This window comes from Sciurus carolinensis, unplaced genomic scaffold (genome assembly GCF_902686445.1).
Source record: "Sciurus carolinensis unplaced genomic scaffold, mSciCar1.2, whole genome shotgun sequence".
NCBI lineage: Eukaryota > Metazoa > Chordata > Mammalia > Rodentia > Sciuridae > Sciurus > Sciurus carolinensis.
Genome location: NW_025920249.1, coordinates 142918 through 166768, shown reverse-complemented (window position 1 = coordinate 166768; position 23851 = coordinate 142918). Strand labels below are relative to the sequence as shown.

At 41.8% G+C, this 23851-nt stretch overlaps 1 protein-coding gene across 1 annotated transcript in view; it reads right to left on the bottom strand.

The window, feature by feature from the left end:
- Shroom4 (shroom family member 4) overlaps window positions 1-23390 on the bottom strand; it is a 212137-nt gene extending 188747 nt beyond the window's left edge. Inside the window, 1 exon segment of the mRNA XM_047538070.1 lies at window positions 23189-23390. Within this exon segment, the coding sequence (XP_047394026.1) occupies window positions 23189-23305 (117 nt within the window). The 5' untranslated portion in view covers window positions 23306-23390.
- Between the last annotated feature and the right edge of the window lie 461 nt (window positions 23391-23851).

Sequence of the window (23851 nt, the reverse complement as noted above, 5' to 3'; positions counted from 1 at the left end):
AGACATAGAGCTCTATGAAGAAATGCTCAAGGTCTATATTCATTAGACAAATGCAAATCAAAACCAGAACATGATATCACCTCACATCTATTAGGACAGCCATTATTAAAAAGTAAGTTAAGTGTTGGTGAGGATGTAGAAAAATTAGAGAAATGAGTTCCTACTGTTGATAGGAATGGTATAGCAAGTACGGAAAAGAGTATAGAAGTTCCTTACATTGTTAGACTAAAACTACATATGATCCAGAAATCCCTACTTCCAGATATCTATCTAAAAGAACGGAAATCAGGATTTTAAAGATTTTTTTCCACTTGTAGATGGACACAGTACCTTATTTTTATTTTTGTGGGGTGCTGAGGATCAAACCCATCACTTCACATGTGCTAGGCAAGCACCCTACTACTAAGTCACAACCCCTGCCTCTGAAATCAGGATCTTGAAGAGATATTTCCCCTCCCATGTTTACTGAAGCATTATTCACAATAACCAAGATGTGGAAACAACATGAATGCCCCTCAATAGATAGATGGATGAAGACAATTTGATATAACACACAATGGAATGTTATTCAGGAAGAAATCTTGCAATATGCAAGCAACATTGATAAATCTGGAGGACTTTACACAAAGTGAAATAAGCCAGTCACTGAAGGAGAAATAGTGCAAGATTCCACTTACAGGAGATATCTAACACAGACAAATTCACAGAAGCAGAGAGTGGAAGGGTGGTTGCCAAAGGGTGGAGGGAAGAGAAAACAGGGAATTTTTATTCAATAGGCATGCCAATTTGGTTGTACAAGATGAGTAAGTTCTAGAGATCTGCTATACAGCATCATTCCTGTAGTTAATGACACTTTCTATATTTTACACTTAAAAATTCATTGAAAGTATACATATCAGGGCTGGGGTTGTGACTCAGTGGTAGTGTGCCTGCCTAGCATGCATGAGGCACTGGGTTTGATCCTCAGCACCACATATAAATCAATCAATAAATAAAATAAAGGTTCATCAACAGCTTTAAAAAAAACTAAAAAAAGTATACATATCATGTTAAATAGTCTCACTAGAATAAAGAAGTAAGATGAATGTAAAATTTCCACAAATCATATTATTACTGCTATAGTTTGAATCTTGAATGTTCCCACATACGCCCATGTGGTAAAGGCTTGTTCTCCAGCTTGGCACTACTGGGAGGTGGTGAAAACTTTAAGAGGTGTGGCTTAGAGGGAGATCCCTAGATCATTGGAGGCATGTCCTCACAGGGGATTATAGGATGCTGGTTAGTTCATTTATTTCTTCCTTTCTTCTTTCTTTCCTTCCTTCCTTTTTCTGTCTACCTCTCTGTCTCCATCTTTCATGGTCATGAGGGGAGTGGCTTTGCTCCACCATGTACTCCTGCCATGCTGTGCTACCTCAGGCCCAAAGACTGAAATTTCTAAAATGATGAGCCAAAATAAATTTTTTCATAAGGTGATTATCTCAGGTATTTCTTATGTTAACAGAAATCTGCCTACCACAAATATACTTTCTGAGTCTTATTTATGTACTTATTTTTTTAGTACTAGAAATTGAACCCAGGGCACTGTACCACCAAGTTACATCCCTAGCCTTTTTATTTTTATTTTAAGACAAGGTCTTGTTAAGTTGCAAAGGTTGACCTTGAACTTGTGATCCTCCTGTCTCAAACTCTTGAGCTGCTGGGATTACAGGTGTGTGCCACTGCACCTGGTTACTTTCCAAAATTGAAAATAAAAATTAAAGATTGGGAAAAAATAAGTATCCTTATTTTGTAGTCAAACTTTATATACCAGGCACAATCCATTCATCCATTCTGGAACAGAGGAATATATATATATATATATATATATATATATATATATACATGTACACACACACACAATTATAAAATAAACACACACATACATACATATATTTATTTATATATATATATACACATTATATACATATGCATAATACACAATGGAATGTTGTTCAGGAATACTCCATTTTATATATATATATAAATACACACACACACATATATATATGTATCTATATGTCGATGTGAATATATATATGTAAATGTATATATATATATATATATATATATATATATATATGGCCCAAACCCTTCTAATAGAGACTATTGTTAGTAAAAACAATAAGGGATCATGAAGACTGCATACACTGCAGTAGCTAGTATCACCCTTCTGAAGAAAAGATTGTAGGATTTAGCTAAAAGAAAAGAAAGAAGAGAGTTTACTAACTTTGGCTTTCTTGAATGATGAAATTAAGCAGGGCTACCTGTTCCTAAGTCTTTCAATAGTTAAAAACAAATCCTGGGTTTCTTCTTTTTTCTTTTCATTTAAGAAGTCATGAGCATTATTCAAAAGAGTAGAAGGAAAAATAAGACGTGTGGTTCCATATGGTTCAGGAATAATCACAACCAGTCCAAGACTCCCTTAAAGAGTCTGATGAAATATGTGAAGGGAGAATAAAAGGGGGCCCTGTGAAAGTTGTATGGGGTGGGGTGGGGGCTGACAAAAATATTATGGGGCCAGGGAGAGAAATCAAGAGCATATTTTTGCTTTGCGGAACCAAGTTAGAGACCCTTAGGTAGGTGGCTTATATTCATGTAAAATACCAGCCAATCCATCAACAGAAATTTTTTAAGTACCCACTAGTGATTTATAGTTAATGCTTAGTGAACTGGAACACTGCAACTGGAACTACTTAAATTTTTCTGACTTCTGAAATGTAATTAAATTGGTACATGCAGGGAATTAACAGCAATATCATGATCCTTTAGAGAACGATGTGTTACCCACTGAATTAGCCTGTCTGTCTGGGTAGTAAATCATGTTCTTGTCTAACATGCTAGATAAGCATGTCTCACTCAACCTGAGAACTTGGCCAACCTCAGCTAGAAATCATTTACAACATACAAATGGGAAACCACAATCAGTATGAAATTATGGGAGGAAATACAGGGATAGAAGAGAAGACAGAGAAAGAGAAAGAAGAGGAAGAAATTCTGTAGAATACTATATTTTAAAGGGGCACAAGACAAGGATGTTTTCTGCTTCAAAAGAACTACCCCCATACCACACCTCTTCCTCTTTCCTGTCCCTTCTTTTTCTCCTCTCTCTCTGTCTCTCTCTTTTTCTCTCTCATACACACACACACACACACACACACACACACACACACACAAATGATAAAATTCAGTCTTTAGATTAAGTGATGAAGTACCTAGCTATCTTATGTTAAAGAGCAAAATTTATATCAGTTTGTCTAGAGCCTAGTAATAAATGTTAAGGGAAAGGGAGAGGGTATATCAGACTGCAGATAAAGAATATAATAAAGTTTCTCCTTTTTTATGTTATTCCTCAACCACTAAGAGAGAGAGAGAGAGAGAGAGAGAGAGAGAGAGAGAGAGAGAGAGTCTGTGTGTGTGTGTGTGAGAGAGAAAGAGAGACCATGGATGGCAACACTTGAACTGTTTTCTGGCCCTGTCACTTATGGAACCTGGGAACCAATATACAAGCCACAGGACAAGAACAGAAGTGAATTTAGAACCTATGAAAGAAACCTAAGATTCAGAAAGAAGGAGATTCATACAAACTTAAGAAATGAAAAGAAGTAATCTTAAGTCTTAACAGAACTTCCTAAAGACTAACTCTACTTAACTAGTCTTTGGAGCACATTTGGGGTAAAAAACCTGATCCAATGGTTTATATCATGTATGAGCTCTGCCCTCAAGGAGCTGGCATATCTCATGTAGAATATGAAACAAGTGTACAAAAGTCACTGGGAAGAACATGGTGTGGGCCTGGGGTGTGGCTCAGTGGTACAGCACGTGTTTGGAATGCACAAGGATCTGGACTTGATGTCTAGGCCAGCTTAAATAAGTAAGAAAAGAGGTCAAAAAGGGAACATGGTGAGCATCAGAAGAGAGGTAGAAAAAGCTGTAAGGATGTTATGGAGGGAAGGATTGAAGGAAGAATAGAGGGATAGAAAATGGGGTAAAACATAACAAAAAGGGAGTGTTATTTGTCATAGGCCTCAAAAATACATAGACTTTAGTCAGGTAGAAAGGACTAGAAATTTGTTTTGAAAGATCACAGTGAAAAGAGCACTGGGCATGTTCGGGAGATAGCTGTTGATAGTGCCTGACCATGGTGATGAGCATGGGCTCTGGAGATGGACTTTCTAGGTTAAAATCTTAGCTCTGCCATTTACTAACTGTAAGAGTCTAGGTGAATCATTTGAACTTCCACATGCTTCATTTTTCTTCCTCGGTCAAATGGGGAAGAATAATAAAAACTTATATGGTTGCTGTGTTGATTAAATAATATATGTATAATCACATAGAACAGTGTCTGGCATTTGATAAATATTCAATTCATGTTAGCTATTTTATTGGAACAAAGTGCAAAGGAGGAACCCAAATGACTGGGAAAAAGATAGGAGCCATACTATGAAGAACATGGGATACCAGACTTAAGGGATTTGAACTTAAATCAAGATAAAGGAGTTTAAAATAGTAGGTATCATGAAGGCAGAACAATTGGTGTCAGTTTGTGGGAAAAAATATATAAAAACTCACTGCCTGACAATACAAAGGGTTGGTTGTGAAAGAGTTTCCCATCAATGGAAAGGTTCAAACATACCCTGGTCAACCAAGTTCTCAGTATTACAAAGGTGCTCAGGAGATGAGTCAGTGTAGGTCAGTGTGGATACCCTGCTTCTAAGAATCCTTTTCATTTTCAGTTAAGATAAAGATTCTAGGAATGATATGGAGGAAAGATTTGTGCAAGGCCCTAGCAGGAGCATGGAGTCATAGAAACCATTCAAGTGAGAGAGGGCAGTACAGAGAGCAGCAATAGCGAGATTAGGGGATATGCTCTTTGGAAAGATTTCTAATCTAGAATGCCAGAGGTGGAAGAACTTCAGAGATCAACCAGTCAGTTCAGATTTCTCATTGTACAGACAGGGAAACTCAAATTTTCAAATAAAGGAAGTGACTTATAGGATAAATTAAAAAGGGGTGAGTCTAGAAGCAGGGAAGCCAGCCAGGAATCCAGAAATCCAGACATAAAGTAATAAGGGCTTGGGAGAGAGTGGGAGTAGCAGAAATTGGAAGGAAGGGGGTGGATACTAGAGCTATTCTGAAGGAAGAAAGACTGACAGGACGTGGTGATTGACCGGATATAGGGATGAGTAAGCAGTGACTCCAAGATTTTGATCTAGCTGAGTGGGAGGTGGGGAAGCCAAGGATAGAGCCTATTTTGCAAGGGGAAGATAACAAGTTCCGTTTTAGACATATTGGAGTTTGAGGTTAAAAAAAAATTATTCAGGAAGACATTGTCCATCACAGATGGTTAAGAAGAGTGTGTATATGTAATAGTGTAAGCATTTGATTAATGATAACTTTGATATATGTGTGTGTACATGAGTTGATTACACACACACACACACACTCACACACACACACAAAGAGAAACAGAGAAGACAGCAAGCAGAGAGCTGAACTCTGAGCCTTGAGAAATATTCACAGAATGGGGAGAGAAGAGGCAGTTGATTCACAAAGGGAAATGGATAAACAGTGAGAGAGGGTGGAGAAACAAGACAGTTCAGGGTCACAAAGCCTTACTGGCAGCAGATACTGAAGAACAAGTCAGAATGGTACATTGGCAGCAATGCCAATGATGAGCAATAGCAAGGAACGGTTAAATAATTAAATATAATACAGCTGTTTAAAAAAATAGAATTAGGGCCAGGCTCGGTACCACATACCTGTAATCCCAGCGGTGTGGGAGGCTGAGGTAGGAGGATTGAGAGTTCAAAGTCAGCCTCAGCAACTTAGTGAGGTCCTAAATAACTTAATGAGACCCTGTCTCTAAATAAAATATAAAAAGGGTTGGGTTGGGGATGTGGTTCAGTGGTTAAGCACCCCTGGATTAAATCCCCAGTACCAAAAAAATAAATAAATAAAAGGAAGTATCCCCTCTGTATCCTGAAAGGGAAAGATACATAAATGGAAAAAAGGTGAGGTGTGAAAGTTCAAAACTAGCCTTAGCAGCTTAGCAAGGCCCTAAGCAACTCAGCAAGACCCTGTCTCTAAATAAAATCTAAAAATGGGTTGAATATGTGGCTCAGTGGTTAAGCACCCCTGCGTTCAATCCCTGGTACAAAAAAAAAAAAAAAAAAAGAAACGTCCATTAATGATTGCTTGTATATATTTAGAAACTCTGGAATGGTACTTTTAAAAAAATCCAAACAGCAAGAGTGCAACTAAGCAGATGGGAGACAATGATGTGCAAATACCTGCTGTCTGTCTGTTCATACTATGTGTTGTTTGAGCCACGTGAATACCTGTTCAGCAAATAATAACACAATTGTGCAGAGAAAACAAGGAGAAAGACAGGGAAAAGGCCAGGAAATCTGACCTTCAGGAAGACCTCAGCAGAAGTCACTAGCCATGAGTAAACAGAGTCTGAGCACATATGTATGTGCATGAGTATAAATGACATGCCTATGTGCAATGCATAGGTCAGCATCTTTGTTTGTTGTTGTTTTGTTTTGCTTTTGGCAGGGTACTGTACTGTACGAGGGATTGAACTCAGAGGCACTTGACCACTGAGCTACATCCCCAACCCTTTTTATTTAGAGACTAAGTTACACAGGCTGGCCTTGAACTTGTCATTCTACTACCTCAGCCTCCTCAGTGGCTGGGATTACAGGTGTGCACCATCACACCTGGCCTTTGAAAAGTCCAAGGAATTGGTAATAGTTGCTGCCTCTGGGAAGGAAACGTAGGTGGTTTAGGGCCAGGAACAAAGAAAGATGCATCTATTTATATATTTTTAATTTTGTTCCATGAATATTTGTCACCTATCCCCCAAATAACAATTTAAACAAATTGTGCTAGGAAGAAGAAAGGAGAGGGGAAAAGTGGTAGGGGAGGGAAGACAGGGAACCACCCTTGACTTAAAATTTCTTGACCAAGAAAGGGAAAGTAAGGAGGACAGGTCTGTAGGGGCCAAGAGAGTCAAGCCCAGCATTTTTTTTATTGCTTACTCCCTTTGCAGTTTGAGAAGCAACAGGGGCATTGGGAAGGCCAAACTCTCTAAAAATCAGAGAACCTGAATTTTAAATACCAGTTCTGCCAGTTATGTTGTCAAATGAATTTTTGTCAAGATACTTAACTCTATTAGGTTCCATGTCTGTATCGTAGAATAGGGACACTACTAAGTGCCATTCATGCAATATATTGTTGTACAATAATATAATATTATTTTTCCTAAGAGTCTAATCTTTGTCTTTAACAAGTTTCCAGGAAAACTCTGAAATGATTGGTCTGTGAGACCAACCTTTGTCTAATGCCATGACACAAAATACGTGGTCCCCGCAATAGTTAGTAGTGGGATTAGAAAAATATATTAGGCATAAAAAGGTATCTTTGAAACATAATTCCAAGATATAATGAGGAAAGTATAGGATTTAGGGTTGAGTAGAGCTGGGTTCAGATCACAGCTCTACCATTTACTGGCTGTGTTACTTTGAGTACATCACTTTGCCTTTACTTTTTGCATCTGTAAAAATAGGAATATGTAATTTCATTTACAGTAATGATGAGAAGATTAGAGATTGTGCACATAAAGTTCCCAGAAAATAATAAGCATTTAATTAATGGTAACTTTGATCATCCTCAGCCTGGAGTTAAGGCTTCTAAACACACAAAAACAGCAATGCCAATTTCCTATCGTGCGTTTCCATTCCCTTGCCCCTTAGAACCAAGCCTTCAAAACATGAAAGCACATCAGCTATTCCTTTGATTTTTCAAGCACCTATGAGGTCACCCAAAGAATTCCCTCCTGCCCTTTGAACCTTTAATTCCTTCTCAAATGATTTACTGGCTGCCTGGCCTCCAAATGACCATGCTAGCAGCCATGTCCTTCCTATCTGAGTCTCTGTCCCTTTGATAACAAGAGTGCCCCTGATGGGGTTTACCATTCACACACTCTTGGGAGCATGCTTCTAAGACAAAGTTTTCAGTTTTGGAAGGACTTTCATGGAAGCAAGTTAACATTCTCTGAATCTCCCTTCAATGCCTGCAAAGACAGAACCAACTCTTCTTTAAGATTGTCTCACATGCTTTGTATTCCTTTTAGACTAATGTGATCCTAAAACAAACAGGCACTTTCTAGGGTCCTTTTCCAAGCCTGTTACAAAATTTCATTCCAACAGTAGACTGAGCAGGAGGAAACTAAGACAAACCCCCACAGTATGTCTTCTAATCTGTCACAGTCCTCCCAATGTGTATCTCAACACTGTAAATCTCAACCTGTTCCTTTTAGTATCCTAACAATCTAATTGACTAGCACAGAGACAGTCAGCCACCAATGAGATTAAGACCCCATTAAGAACAAGAACAGAATTAGTCCCTTTTGGCCCTTCTTGGCCCTCTCATCCTTGAGTAAAACAGTGAGTAAAGGAATGTCATGGTCAAATAATGAGGACACTTAAGGCATTAGGTATAAATACCAGACAGTGAGTCACACCCAAGGCCAGTCAGACAGAACACGTTAGGGCTTGCTTAAGCAAAAAAAAAAAAAAAAGTGAAAACACACACACACACACACACACACACACACACACACACACACAATGTTCACTTAAAGCTACCAGCTTTCAGCTGAAGCAGTGAAACACTTGAATCAGGCACAAGACTTACGCTACACCCACCCTGAACACATAGCAACAAGTGGGGTGGCTGTTGTTTTAAGAGTCTCACAGCAACGCTTTCCAACAGCATGGGGAATGCTGTAATCATCTGCCAGAAGGCCTCTCCCACATGCAAGCCTGGAGAACACAGCTCAGGCCCACAAGCTGTAGCAGCCAGGCGTCAGGGTACAAGCAGGTAACCACCCCCATCCTCCACTACTGCCATCACCTTTCTCATCCAGGGTTGCAGCTGGGGTCCCTTTCAACTTCTACCCCAGTCATTATTTTTTCTGTTTCCTTTATCTTTAGCTCACATGTGGATGCCATTCATGGCTCACCCCATTTACTAGAAGACACACAGAGACTAGGAAACTTAACTAGTAAGTTCGGATCTTCAAGATACATCCTCTTTCTAATTTGGGGTCAGGATTAGAAAATGGCAAAGATTACCCATTACTAGGTACAAATTTTTTAAACATGTTTTTAGACCTGTATTTATTTGTTTTTATGTTGTGCTGAGGATTGAACCCTCACACATGCTAGGCAAGTGCTCTATCACTGAGCCACAACTCCAGCCCTAGGTACAAATTTTTTGCTTCACTCTTTCTACATATTCTCTTACCCAGTGACCCATTCTGGAGAGCCTCCTCCATGCCAGCATACAGATGCCAAGGATGGTGAAGACGTAAAGGATGCAGCCATTGTCAAGCGAGTCAAACACAAGGCAGCCAATGGATCCACAGATGGCTATTGGAAAATAAGAATTCTGGCATTCCAAAGAAGGAGTCATCACTTCCACCAGGAGGAGTCAGCTGGAGGCTTACAGCTAGGGCTTGGAGGCGAGGCTAAAGGGGGAGCACCAAGAAGAAAGGTGAAGGCCTTCCAAGAATATAGCGTGCAGCCCAGCCACTCACTCAAGGGATGGGAAAATCAGAGGGTAGACTTTCCCAGGTGATTTGGGGGAGCAGAGAGAAAACCTGGGGCCTGGAAGGGGAGCTAGAAAGTAAGACTAGAGCCAGATGGAGAATGGTCTTTAACACCAGGCTAAAGTACTTTGGGCTCCATCCTCCAGGCAGCAGGGAACCATTAAATAATTTTAGAGGGGGAGGGGATGATCAAAGGAAGGGAAACCATTGAGGAGGCGACTACAGTAGTGTACTTGTTCCAGAAGGAGGCTTCTTCCTGCCTATCCCAGCTCTTGCAAGATCCTTCTTCAAAGCTGCCCTTTCCCATCTGAGCTCACCATCTCAGAGCTCATTACTATGCATATCTTTTCAGTTGGAAGAGATATCAATGACATTTTTTATTCTGAATAAGACTCCCAACTTTGTGCTGCCGTTGGGTCAGGGAATAAAAAAAAAAAAAAAAAAAAAAAAAGAGACGCTTCATGTGCATCTCCCAGTTTAGCTGGAAGGAAGTATGATGGGTCATCTCCATCACTGCAATAGCATCAGTTGGCTTGGTCCCTGGGGTCAATGGTCTCTAAGATCCCAACAGAGCAGGAGGGAGAAAAGAGAGAGAGAACAACTGCCAGCATAGGGCAAAACCTGATTGTCAAGGGCTTTTCTGGGGCCTGTTCCAGATCACTGTCACTTTACAGGCTTAGACTAGAGCTCAGCCTTAAATTAGGGCTCCAACCTTGGGATTGGGAGATGGAAGGGCCCCACCTGGGTCTTAGCAGTGGGAATTAACTCTCCCTGATCCTTAATTCTTTTGGCTTTTATTAGTGGCTGGAAGGGGAGAGAGATGTAACCCGAACCCTAATGCAGCTGAGAAGGGCCTTAAGCCAAAACCTTCCTTAAGCAGATACAGTATGTGCAGGGCCTGGGCAGGTTTCAGAACATTGCACATTTTTGCAGCCAAAGGCACCAGGAAAACTCAAAATTACACATTGAACCCTTTACGTTCAGAGTGAGACAGTTATCACCCTCCCACCCAGGCTCACCCAGCAGAGAAAAGTTAGCAAGCTGATTCTTATAAAAACCAGAGACCTCAGGTGATCTTCTTCACAAAAATCCTCCAGCAGCTAGATATTCAAATCAATTTCAAATATAAATTACAAGCTACTTCACCAGGTCAGAGAGATCAGTAGGTAAAGGAACCTGTGTGTCCATTAGCCTTATAGTAAGAAGTGTTGTTTGGTCTACAAGGTTATAGGGAGTAAACTTAGACCAAGCTCCCTAGCACAAACACCTTTACAACACTCTGAATTTCAGTCCCTGCTGCCCCCCTGCCCCATGAAAACAGGTGATGCTACACAGCAGTAGTAACAGATCTAGAAAGGAGGGATGAACTGCTCCTAAAATTGACAGGCCTATTTGCACACAAAGCAAACCCTTTCCAGGCAATTTCTTTTAAGTATAAAGCATAGTAGTGATAGAGTTTGGGTCAGATAATCATTCCAAATTTGCAAAATCCTCAATTCTAAAGCGATATTTTCCAGTCAGATTTGCAGCAAATGAATTCATAAAGTAAATCCCATTTCCTCCCTATTTTAGTGTGGTGAGGATACCACCTAAGGCTATGAAATCACACTTGCAAGCTTAACAATGCTTTTGAAAAGGTCAAATTTCAGAACCAATACTATTTTAGCAACATTAACAATGATATTCACAGATTAATACTACTACACTGTGTGGAGATTATAAAACTTCTAACAATGAAAATGCAACCCAGACTTAAAACTCCAGTGGTTTGAGGTTTGCCTCACCAAGCCACCACATTTTGTTTTTCACATAGAGAAAACAATCCTTAAACATCTTGGCAAGTCAACTGATGTTTTTTCAACAGCCTCAAACCATTTTAACATTTCAGTCTGAAGTTTGGCATTTTGACAGTTTCTTCTACTTTTTTTGTTTGATTTTTCCACTTTCCCATTACTTTGCTAGTTCTAAGTTATATGAAAAGAACTCCAGCTAGTAACACCTCAGATGACTAGGCATCCAGCAGATTGGAGGAGATGAGGAGACAAAGCTGTGGTCAGGAAGGCACATTAAATAACAAAGCAGGCCTGTTTCCCATGTCTTTGGGGCATGAGATTGTCTGGCAATTAACTAATTTCCAGAACAATCAATAGATTAGTAAATTGTGTGTGCTGACCATTATGTTCCTAAAAATAATGACTTGTTGTTTTAACAGATCAGTGTCCTTAAGTAAACAAATACAAACAAACCCTCTACTCCAGGCCTCCAATTGCCTATGGGACTATTTAGCTTGATTGTTCTACAGACACCTCAGTCTCAGAAGATCCAAAATTGAACTAAAACTGGTTCCCCCTCCCAATTCCTGTCACCACTCAGAGCCTTCTAGATTGAAAATATTGGCTTCATCTCTAATTCCTACTTCTTCATTTCAATGGTACATGTTATCACTAACCTCTGGAAACTCACTAAGGTACAGCAAGTCAGCACATTCTCAGGATGACTGATTCCTTCACATGGTCCCTTCCTATCCATTATTCAATTCAGATCTTTCCTCACTCAAGCAATTATGTGAATGGTACCCTGACAGGTATTTTATTTTTAATATGTTAATTATCCAAACAACAAAAAATGGCTATGTATTTCCAACCTGCATCCATTCTACAAGCCAGTTTTCTGGGTTCTCCATTCACCTTCAAATTCACTCAACTCCGCATCCAATCATTCTACAATGATCTCCATTGACTCACTTTTCTATCCAGCTGCACAAGCAAGATGACATTGGGTAAGTTACCTAATATCACTATATCTCAATCTCCTCATCTATAAAAGAAGGTTAATAAATGAGTTAATATATACTAATTTAGAAAACTAGTGTCTGGCCCAGCATATGCAATATAAAATTTTTTGTTAGAAATAACAAATAAAAGCAACCTCTATGGAGCTCTGTTCTGGTTAGAATAGTTCCTCTCCTACAACAGGCATGCAATAAAAATATTGAATACATTAATATGTGAATAAATGAAAAAACACCACAAACTATGTCCTCATGCTATCAATTCAACATGGGGTGAACAAACTTGCTTCAGACTCCTGTCTGTGTCTTTAGGATATGTAGTGCTTACTATTACTGCAATGAACACCCTTTCCTCCCCAGCCTGCCTAAATCCCATGTAACCCTCCAGGCCCAGCTCCAGTTCTTCATTTTCCCACAAAGCTCCTAACCACATCAACCCACAATGAAATCTCTTCCCACTGAATAAAGGTTGCTCTTAGATCCTATCCCATGGCTTCAGCACTTAAAGCTTTTGTTCCCTGGGCTTGCAATAAATACCACTCTTCAACAAACCTGTCATCTCTTTGAGAATAGAGGGACCGTGTCTTCTATGGTGGTCATCTCTTGAATTCTCTAGTTTAGGGTTAGGCACTTTACAAAGTGCTCAACAAATCTGTGTTGACTGGTTGGTTGACTGATTGGCTGATTGATTGATTGATTGATTGGAGGCTTAATTGAGAGCTCTTAGGATAGCCAAACAAGGTTTAGCATAGTCTTTAAAAGTGCTGGCTGTTTGGAAATTAGCCAGAAATCATGTCTGGTCTTCCTCCTTCTGGCAGCTGCAGACATCACACTAAATGTGTCCTGCTATTTTACACAACTCACAAAGATTCAGCAACTTCACTCATTTTTTTTAGTTCAAAATTCTCTTAGGAGAATTTATGTTCAATAAGGTACACCTGTGGAACACTTTTTAAAGTCACATCTCTAGCATTTATATGCAATAAGGATCAAATGAATCTCTCTCCTTGTTGGACAATGGTATGAGTTTTAATATTTTTATTTTGCAAATAGGGAAACAGACACAAACAGGGAAATGACTTGCCCAAGGTCATGAAAATCTTGAGTGGCAGAATTAAAAGGAAACTTCAGGTCTTCTGAGGACTGGGTATGTGGTTCGGTGGTAGAGCTCTCGCTCATATGTGAGGGAGACCTGGGTTCCATCCCCAGCACTGCAGGGAAAAAAACACACATTTTGGGTCCTCTGAATCCTAGCCCAGTTCTCTTACTCTGATTTGAGAAATAAAACCAAAAATATGGAGGGGTGATTATTGGTAATATTAGCAGTTTCTTCATTAAATTTCATTTGCCCGCTCCTCTCTCCCAGTTTTCTCTTTCTTTAATCTGTGTAAACATGGTATCATAAAAAGAACCTGTGATTTGGAATCAGACAGAAGTAGATTTGAATGCCAGAGGTGTAGCTCAGTGTTAGAACACTTGCCTGATATGTGCAAGCTCCTGGCCTGGGTTCTATATCAACACTATGAAAAAAAAAAGTAAATAAATTTGAATGCCAGCTCTCCCACTTACTGAGTGACTTAGAGTCTGTCACTCCTGAACCTCCATCCCTTCATCTGCACAACTGGAACATCAATAGTTACCTAAAAATTTTATTGTAAAAATTGAATGACAGTCTATGTAAAACATCTAGAAGCAGCCAAATGTGCCACAGGGCAAGTCTACTAACACTCTGATCCCACCATATCTAGGCCCTGACCATTCTTTGGGTTCAAGAGGTCACTGAGATCCAACCCAAACTAGACAGCCTACACTCAGTGAGGATTTAGAAGTTTCTAGATCCTCCCATGATCCACTTTTCAGTCTACTGTCCTTATTCTTCTTGATTGCCAACTGAAATCAACAGAGCACCAAAGTCTCAGTCAATTCCTCCAAAGAACATGAGAGAGTCAGACCCAATACTTCCTCAACCCCTGAGGCTCCAAGATGTCATCATTCACTCTCTCCCTCAGAGATAAGATGCCATTAAAAGCTGCCTACCTGTACATTTCAGGGGGGCTTTTACCTAAACCAAACACAAACAAAGAGTAATGGAAAACAGAAAGACAACTCAACAAAGGCAAGGCTTTAGCTTGTCATCCTCTCAGAAGCAAAGATGGGGCTGCAGCTATGAGCTTTTAACCCCTTTCCAGAATAACTAGTCAAACCAGCTTTACTTCTAGCTCTACCTCATCTCACCTCCAACCCCCTCCCTCAAAAGAAAAATCAGTTTCTGATATACCATGAAAGGCAGTATAGGAGAACCATTCAAAACATCCCTGCCAGAGGCTCAGGAAGAGAGAAGACCATACCGCTAGGAATCTGATGAGTGACATTTGGGTGGGGGACAGGAGATCTCACAAAGGGTCTGTTCGTCACTGGGCTTAACCCTTGATCCTGTCAAATGAGTCCCACCTCCCGCATTCCTCATAGATGTAACATTAAAAGACTTGAGTGAAAGTTAACAGACCATGCCGTGCCTGAGAACATACCAGGAAACAGCCACTTGTGGAAAGATAGGAAGCAGTAGTGTGGAGAAAAGAAATGCACTGTGAGAATTGCCGACTTACTGTCAGTCACCTCTGCACTTCCACAGCCCAGCAAGGGCCTTGAAGCCCCTAGCAAGCCTTTAATAAAGCAGAAATTTGCCCCATGGTGGGTCTGAGAAGAAACAGGAGGGTACATAGAAACACAGGGACATGCTGAGATCATCGTTCAAATTGATGAGACCACAAGGAATGTGAGATGACAAAGGTCCTCTCCTGCACTGAAACAGGATAGAAAGAGATGCAGTGTGAGAAAACTTCCCTCTGATTCTGCTATAATTTTCTAAGTGTTTGCAAACCCATCATCTTCAACTTTTTGAGCTTTCTCCTGCCCCTACTTATCAGAAACACGGCCATGCCAAGAGGGACATAGCTGGTACAGCAGACTAGAAGGGCACACTGTGACAAAATAAGAAAAAAAAAGTTGGGTTTTGGACAGAGGGCAAAGCAGTCAATGAATGAACAAAGAGTCAATGGCACTTGAATGAGACAGTCCAAAATGTAGGCCTCAAGCAACTGGTGCGAGTGGGTGGGGGCTGGGAACCAAAGACGGGACATGAAAGAACAGCCTAGATGCATGGAAAATGTGTCTCTTTTGCCACAAGGCAGTGCTCCTTCTGGGACATGGCTGTCACTGAAAGAGGAGGGCATGGAGGTGAAGTCAAAGGGGTGGGGTTAACTCATTTTGAGAGATCCAGTCATCTTGATCCTTGTAACTTCAGTGCCCAGCCAAGATGGCCTTGTGCCCAAATAAACATGCCAGTGTGATGCGAAGAAGAACGGATCACCCATTGCAACATTAATGCACATGACAATCTTTCCACTTGGCCTGTTTACACTGGATGGGGCTAAGGATTGTAAGGAGACAAACTTCTCCTCCCTGTTAGTCCTTGGAATATAACATTTAGCCAGGAAAAAAAATAGTACCTCAACTTATTCATCAATGACTTAGTTGAAATCTATCTAAAGGGAGTAGAAAACAGATAATAGTCAAGAAATAAAATAGTCAAGAAAGTCAAGAAAGATAATAGTCAAGAAAGAAAATATTTGACTCTATAGAAGCCAAGTGCAAGTGATCTCAGTACCAACATAACCCATATAAAAAGGTTACTTACTGATTGCAAGATAATTCTCAGGTAAATCTGGAGTTCGGTTTCTTGGGAAATGTAACAATGCATACACATCTGGTTCCAGCATCAAAGATATGAGTACCATGGGCACAGATGGTAGCAGAAATCCCATGCTCACCCAGATCTGTGTAATATAACTATCTAGAGAATGTGTGGTCCCTAACTTATGGATTGATTTTTTTCACAGAATACCTTTTGGTAAAAAAGCTCAGAGTTTGAATATCATTTCTTGTAGACAGAATATTACAAATGATGGTTAGGTTGTGCAATTTCATCAGTTGTAACCTATGGATTAAATAGGACTCTCCAGAATTGTTCTGAAACTAACAGTTGTACACTGTCATGTGTCAGTGGGAACTTGTTTCCTAGACTTCAACTCTCTCTCCCCTACACTCCTCATCCTTCAAAAATAGTGAGGATTAAGTCCTACTCCAATCCACTCCCTGATCAGGGCTTTAGTAGTAAAGAAAGGTATTTTCCCATCTCAGGTGACAATTGGCAAATGTGGGGACATGAACAGACAAGGATGTAGATGCAAGACCTTCAGCAGCAGTGACTCTTGTGGGCATTCCAGATCCAGATGGAAGACCCCAGAACCTCAGGATTGCAGGAGCCTTTGTAATTAGTGCTAACAGTAAAATGTGCACAGAAACAGATACCTGACAGGGCATGGGGACAGAGACAGCTGTCTCCAAAATTCTGCATAGGGACTCTGTACTTTGGAGACTGCTTATATGTCACATATGGTTAGCATTTTCAATCTTGGAGACAACTATTTTTTCCCAGAAGGGGAAAATTAAGTTCAGAGAGGTAAAGAAAAAAAGGAAAAAAATCTGGAATTCTGACTTTGACACTATTCATTAAATGCCACTTCCTTCTTCTATTATATAAATTCCTCCTCTGTAACTTAATAATCTCTTTGTATAAACATATATGCTCACTGAAGTCAAGGCTTATGTCTTCTCTCCCATCCACCCTAGAATGCCTTTCTCAAGGTTGGCCTGGGCTAAAGGCAGGAAAAAACCTAACATGTCACCATCACAAAACTATTAGGTGGTGGTCCTCAAAACCTATATAGGGGTCTCAGATAAGTATGCCTTGGCAGTAGTACATGTACTTTCATCAAAAGGTTTTGTCTGATATAGGAACCCCAGAAACAGCCAAAATGATCTTCAGTTGTATTTTTTCACAAGAATGGTTCAGGAGTGGTGGTGTAGTTCTATGGTGGAGTGCATGCTAGGCCCTGTGTTTGATTCCCAACAAAAAATAAAGTAACTTTAGTCACTCTCCTTAGTTATTCCATTCTATTCTGCTGCAGAGTCCATAACTTAAGAGGAGTATGGGCAAACTCGAGTGAATCCAGAGAAGAAGGAATTAGGAGGGAAGGCTGAATCTCAGATCCCCTAAGAAAAAGTTGAATAACTGGAGCTCTTTAGTCTAGAAAACTGAGGTGACAGGACATCTTTGTTTTTAGTTCTCCCAAAGACTGTCCTAAAACAGAGAAAGTATCTTTGTTCTGTGTGGTTCCAAAAGGTAAAGCTTGGACCCATGGATGATAGGCAGGGAGAAAATGACTTCAGTTCAATCTAACGATATGTTACCCAAAGTCAAGACTTTTCAACAATCAAATGGACTTGCTTAGAATGGAAAAAGTTCCCCTATGACCAGTGTAGAACAGACTCATGGCCACTACAACCAGAGGTTCCTAAAATGATCTTAAACTAGGTAACTTCCAAAAAACTCTGCCCACTCTGATATTCCCCACCAAGAATAGCATTAGTGTGAGTTATTTCTGCTCTTTGGCATTTGGGGGTGAAGGGCAGACAGTAAGAACAGCCCTTTCAAGTAATTTCTGTGGTTCTTTATTAACTTTTCAGATATGGGTCAGCATCTTTCCCCTTGTGGTTCTGAAGAAGCTTAACTCTAAAAACCATGATGTTCCCTCCATCACTCCATAACTAACAATCTCAAGTTTGAGTATCCCTTTTCTCTTTAAAATTTCCTGGGGAGGAGATGGGAAAGAGCAAGAAGAGAAATCATTTTAATTTTTTAAGGGACAATTTTTTAAGGGACATTTTAATTTTTTTAAGATGGACTCCATCTTCCAGCTGGAGTTGAATTATTTTCTTTGTCAAAGGTTTTGAAGAGGGAAAACCAAGCTCACCCTTTTTCACTTGAGGGAGAAACATGTGGATCTCTACAGGGTGCCAGGTGTTATTATGCATAACAGGTCAATGGGGCCTAAGGTGGTATGTACCCAAAGTGTTAGCCAGACATACCACCCACTGTTCTGCTATACCTCCCTCCCTCATTCTGTGTATCTCTCTGAATGGATTTATATCCCCTGCCTCTAGATGCTCTCTACTTTCTAGAAGGTAACAGCTGAGCAACTGAAGCAGTAGACATCTTTTCTGATTCTAGAGGCAAAGACGATGAGGGGATTCATCTAAGTAACCAGGCTGGATTAAACTCCTGAGAAGTATACCCCATGGAGTTCCCTTTGTGAGGGTCAATCCCTGGTCTAGGGCTGTACCTGGCCTGTAACACAGTTAAGAAGGTCTCAAAGACACTATCATTGCTCATATAATACTATCTCCACATTCAACAAGAACCCAAAATTGCAGCCAAATGTACTACTGGCCACAAAACAATCTCAATCTGATAGTTCAGGTCTTCTTGTGGAAGTCTCTTTGTGAACTTCTAGAAATAAGGTCAGTCTGGGGAAGGGTACGGGTCTTAAAAGCAGCTTAAAGATCATGCCCTGCCAATTGTCCTGGGCTAAGGGCAGCAACTAGTATTAGCATTTGCCCAATAAAGTTTCACATCATCTGTGATAATAAAGAGGGGGTAGGTATACCTACCATCACTCTGCAAACAGAGACTTGGATGTAGAGTGTGTAAAATGATACAGCAACTACAGTGACATCAGTGCATATTAGGTGGAGGAAGGTAAACTTTTTTTTCCTCCTGGCTACTCCCCTACCCAACCCAATTTTGCTCCAGGGCAGTAATTAGCTCCCATTTGCTTCATTGTGCCAGATGGAGACGTCCACCAAATATGGGCCAGGAAAATGGCAAATGTGGAGGTGAGTCAGTCTTCGGTCCTATCCTGTTCTCTTCCCCAATTTTCCTCCTTATCCTTTCCCTGCATCCCTACACTGGTCTCCACACTTTCTTTTCACTACCCTCAGTCAAGTTCAAGACACATTTCTAAGAACTTGAAATGAATAAAGGGACCCTATACTACAATTCAGCTAGTCTGTCTGTCTCTCCTTTTTCTCTTTCTCTTTCCCACCAACACACATCACAGGAGGATAACACCTGAGTCTCTGAGGTCTGGTTTCAGAACCTTGCAAAGTTCACCCATCACCCAAAGAGTATTTTTTTTCCAACACAGGGAGTCCACTTCATGGATGACTGTCTACCCTGTAGAGGAGGACCCCTAGATAACAAAACATGTGATTAGAAGAGAATCCCCATTTCATCCAAACAAGCCCCCTGGGTTAATGAGATAGTATACAATACTAACCAAAGGAATTAATAATGCCAATGTCACGGGTCCAATTCTCTTGTGAGTCATGTTTCTCTTACTGGTTAGCACTGTCTCACTAGAAACACAATATATAGAAAAATCATAAACCATCCCTTAATACCTAGGATAATCAATAGTATAGTTTTAACATTTCTTTCTTTGCCTCTTGATTTTCAAAGACTACAACTCTCCATAAATCAAGCAGAATACCCCACATTCAGGGAAATCATAGGAGCTGGTAGGATCTGATGATTACACCAACCTGATCATTTCCTGGTCCAAAGGTTCTCCCATGACAAATATGAGTAGACACACCCCATGCCTTCTCCAACTAATCACCTTTCCTCAAATTCCCCTACTCCCCAGATGTCTCTATCTCAAGTATGACACATTATGCCAGACCCACATAACTTTTGGTTTTTCCAATACACCAAACAAGATTTTCTGTCATTTTCTACTGTGGTTCTTACATCTTCTGTCTCTGCCTCACCCAAGTGATCTGGATTCACCGATAGTCCTCACCTCTCCCCTGAACCCAGACTCCATTAGGGTATACACACAACTCAGTCCTTACCTATTGTTGAACCACAGGAAGACATGGAAAACTTCACTGGACTGGGAGGGTGAACAGATTGGATATATCCCTGAAGTTCCCTCACACACTACAGTACTACCAGAAGAATCAAGAGACTCTCTGAGGGGTAGAAAACAAATGGACTTGGAGCCTACCATTGATTTGCTGTATGATAGACCTAGGCAACCTCAATCCCTGACTGCCTACACTGTGGCTCTAAGAGACTAAGGAAATAAGGGATGTAGAATCACATTGTAAATAGTAACACTGTATGCAAATGGAACAAAAGTCATCCTCCCCACTCCCGGAAGTACTTCCAGGGAAAAGAGGACCAGAGATAGCATAATAAAAGATTGGCTATTCGACTATCAAAGTATTATTTAAGGCCACTCATTTGAACTTCACTTTAGACCTGGGGATGCTTAGACTCAGGGAAGATAGATGATATACTCAGGATTTCAGAACTATAGAATGACAGAGGAAGGATTAGAACTCAAGTTTTCAATCTGCCAATCCATTTCTATTTCTACTCCCTCCCAGTCCATTCCCGCCAGTATGTGCAGACTAAGAAAGCAGTTTTTAGGGAGAAAGCTATATTGTTCTGGAGCAAAAATGGAAACAAAATTAAGGTAGAAAAATGGAAAGGGGATTTATGAAATATGCCACAGAGTGTCTTGCCAAGAAAAAAAAAGTACAGGCAAACACTGCACTGAAAAAATACTTCACCCTTTTATATAATGCTAGGGCCAGTTATAGCCAGCTTTTACTTACACTAAAAGCTTTTACTTGAAAGGGTCAGGTTATTTGGGAAGAATGGAAGAACTGACTTTACCTGAATATCCAAATTTGTGTAATAATGAGTCTTCATATAATAGCGGTCAACTGTACATTCAGCAGAAAAGGAATCATTAAAAAGCACCCTGCCTCTAAACATATGAGGCACTTCCTCAAGAGCTTGGCTGAGGAAACCCTCATCTATCCTCAAATAATCCCCCAGTCAGACCACAAATTGCTGGCTGCTCCATACTTCATAACACCCCCTGCCATGCTCCTGAATGCTCACAATATAATCCTGGACCACAGCAGCAAGCACACTCTTAGGCTGCTCCTCAGGTTGGGTCAGCCCTGGGCAAAATGGAAAAATGACCTCTCCAAGGCAGGTTGTCTGTGGAAATTCTGTGGGTAGAGGGAGGAGGAAAAGCAAGGGAGGAACTGCTAGATCAGGGAGGGCTGCATATTCCATTGTGACCTTGATAGAAAGGGAGGGGAAACAAGTTTGATTAGAAGGAATTCCTGAAGGCTAGGAATCCCCTCTCCAAAGTGGATTGTTTGAGACTGTTTTGTTTATACATATGTATATATACATATATATATGTGTGTGTGTGTGTGTGTGTGTGTGTGTATATATATACATATATATATATATATATACATAATTTTAAAAAACTGTATTCCTCCAAAAAAGGATGGAGAGAGAATGAAAGAGAGCCATGGCTGGTGACAAAGGCATTTCAAGCTGCTTAGAAATACATGACAAGTATGAAGGAATGGGGATGAAGATCTGGGCTAGTTTTGAGAAGCTAAAGATCCCAGGGGTCCTTGCCAGTCTCCAAAATGTTGTCTCAGCACACCTCAGACTACTCAAGCTGACTCGTACTCCCTAGAGCAAACTCCATGGTTGCCCCAAGGCCAGAAGGACCCCCACATCACAAGTTAACCAGCAACTCGAATGGAAGGCTACAACAATGGATATGGTCTGTGAGTGTGTCTGTGTGTAGGGGGGTCATATTCACCAAATCCTTGCTGAAAGCAATATGAAAAAATAAACTATAGCGACACTGAACCCCCGCTGAGAAGCCACCCACCTACATCTACAATCTCAATTGCAATGTGAGTGGTTTGGAAGACAGAGAGAGCTATTTGAATATTTAAGAGATTTGAGTATTTAAGAGAAACCAAAACAACAACAAAAATGGGATCAAGTTCATGAAGTTCCTTCACTTGACAATCTTGTGCCTCAAGGTGAGTCGTCCTACAAGTTACTCTTCCCAGTAACAGCTCCAGCTGCTCCCACCCCCTACCCTCACTCCTACTTGGGGCGGCTTGCTTTGGGGTTCCTCAAGCACTCAGGAGAGCTACTCTCCCCTGTCCTCTGCTGCAACTTGGCTTCCAGCAGATCACAGCCTCCTAAAACAAACAAACCCTGGCGGCGGCGGCGGCGGCGGCGGCGGCGGCAGCTCCAGCACAGCTGCGCTCCATGGCGCAAAAGTTTCCTCCACACTTCTCAACGTGCAGGAAATCTCGCCGGCGGTGGGACAGGAGTCAGGAGGGAGGGAAAGGCCGAGCCGAACCGGCAGCAGCAACGCCCCGAGAGCTGAATGGATATGCGCGCGTCTGACTGTGGGAAGTGAAGCTGACGAAAGCCACCCATGCCTCATCTCAGTTGCCACACCGGACGCCTAGCCCTGCAACCTGCCCTTGTGGGACAGCCAGCAAGAGAACCAAGAGGGCTGCCAAGCTGCGCTGCCTGTGCTTGCAGCCCCTAGCTGTCCCGCGGGGGCGTTAGGGCCTCCAAGGAGAAACCCCCAACAGCCTCCACTTCCTCCAGTCCAAACAGGGGGAGTAGCCTCCCCGACGTGGGGGAGCAAAGGCTGCTCCAGCGCCCTCCGGAGTGTGTCTGTGCGCAAGCCTCTAGCCTCGGGTCAGCAGTGCTCTTGTCCCATGCTCCAGCCACCCTTAGGGGATGCCTGCGCCTGGGCTGCTGGCAGGACTCCTCCGTGCTTCTCATGCCCCTCCGATGGGCTTTCAGCCCCAATCTGGGCCAAGTTTCACAGCAGATCTGAGGGCCCCATCCCGCAGCAGTCTGCGCATCCACTTGCCCATTCAAAGTTGGGCGCCGCTAGGGCAGAGCCGCCAGTTCTTACCTTAGACACTGTGAGCGGCTCGCAGTGTTCCAGACCCCCCTTAAGGGTGAAGCCCCAGGGCGCCCCCCCTTGCAGCTGCACAGGGACGTACTGGAAGGACCCAGGCCGGTTCTCCATCCTGGGCTCGGCTCAGGCGCCGCCGGGCTCCTTTTCCGCGGGGGCTACGTTGCCTCCGCCCCCAGCAGCTCCGCCACCATCGCCCTCCAGCGCTACGCCACCCCGCACCGCCCTGCTCCGCCTACTCTCCCGGCTGGAGACGCTCGCTCGCTGCCCGAGCGCAAGGAGGAAATGACACGGAGCTGGAGAAAGGGGGAGAGAGGGGGGAAAAGGAGAAGGGGAAAAAAAGAAAGAAAAGAAAAGAAAGAAGGAGAGGCGGAGGGATAACGCGTAATGGACAAGAAAACGGAGCAATGGGGAGGGGCAGTCACTTGGACCTCGCCTATAGGATCGCTGGGGAGTGGGAGCGAGGCGAGGCCTCACATCAATTGTTACATTGTTTCATTCAAGCAGGCCCCCTCTTTGGTCCTCCTCTTTACTGCCCGGCTCCCCGCCCCTCCAGCCAGCCGAGGCGAGGGGAGGTGAAAGTCGTTAGTGTGGATGGCCCGCGTGGCCGAGTGGGCTGAAACGCTGGTTTCCTGATTTGCGCGTTCATGTTTCTCTGAC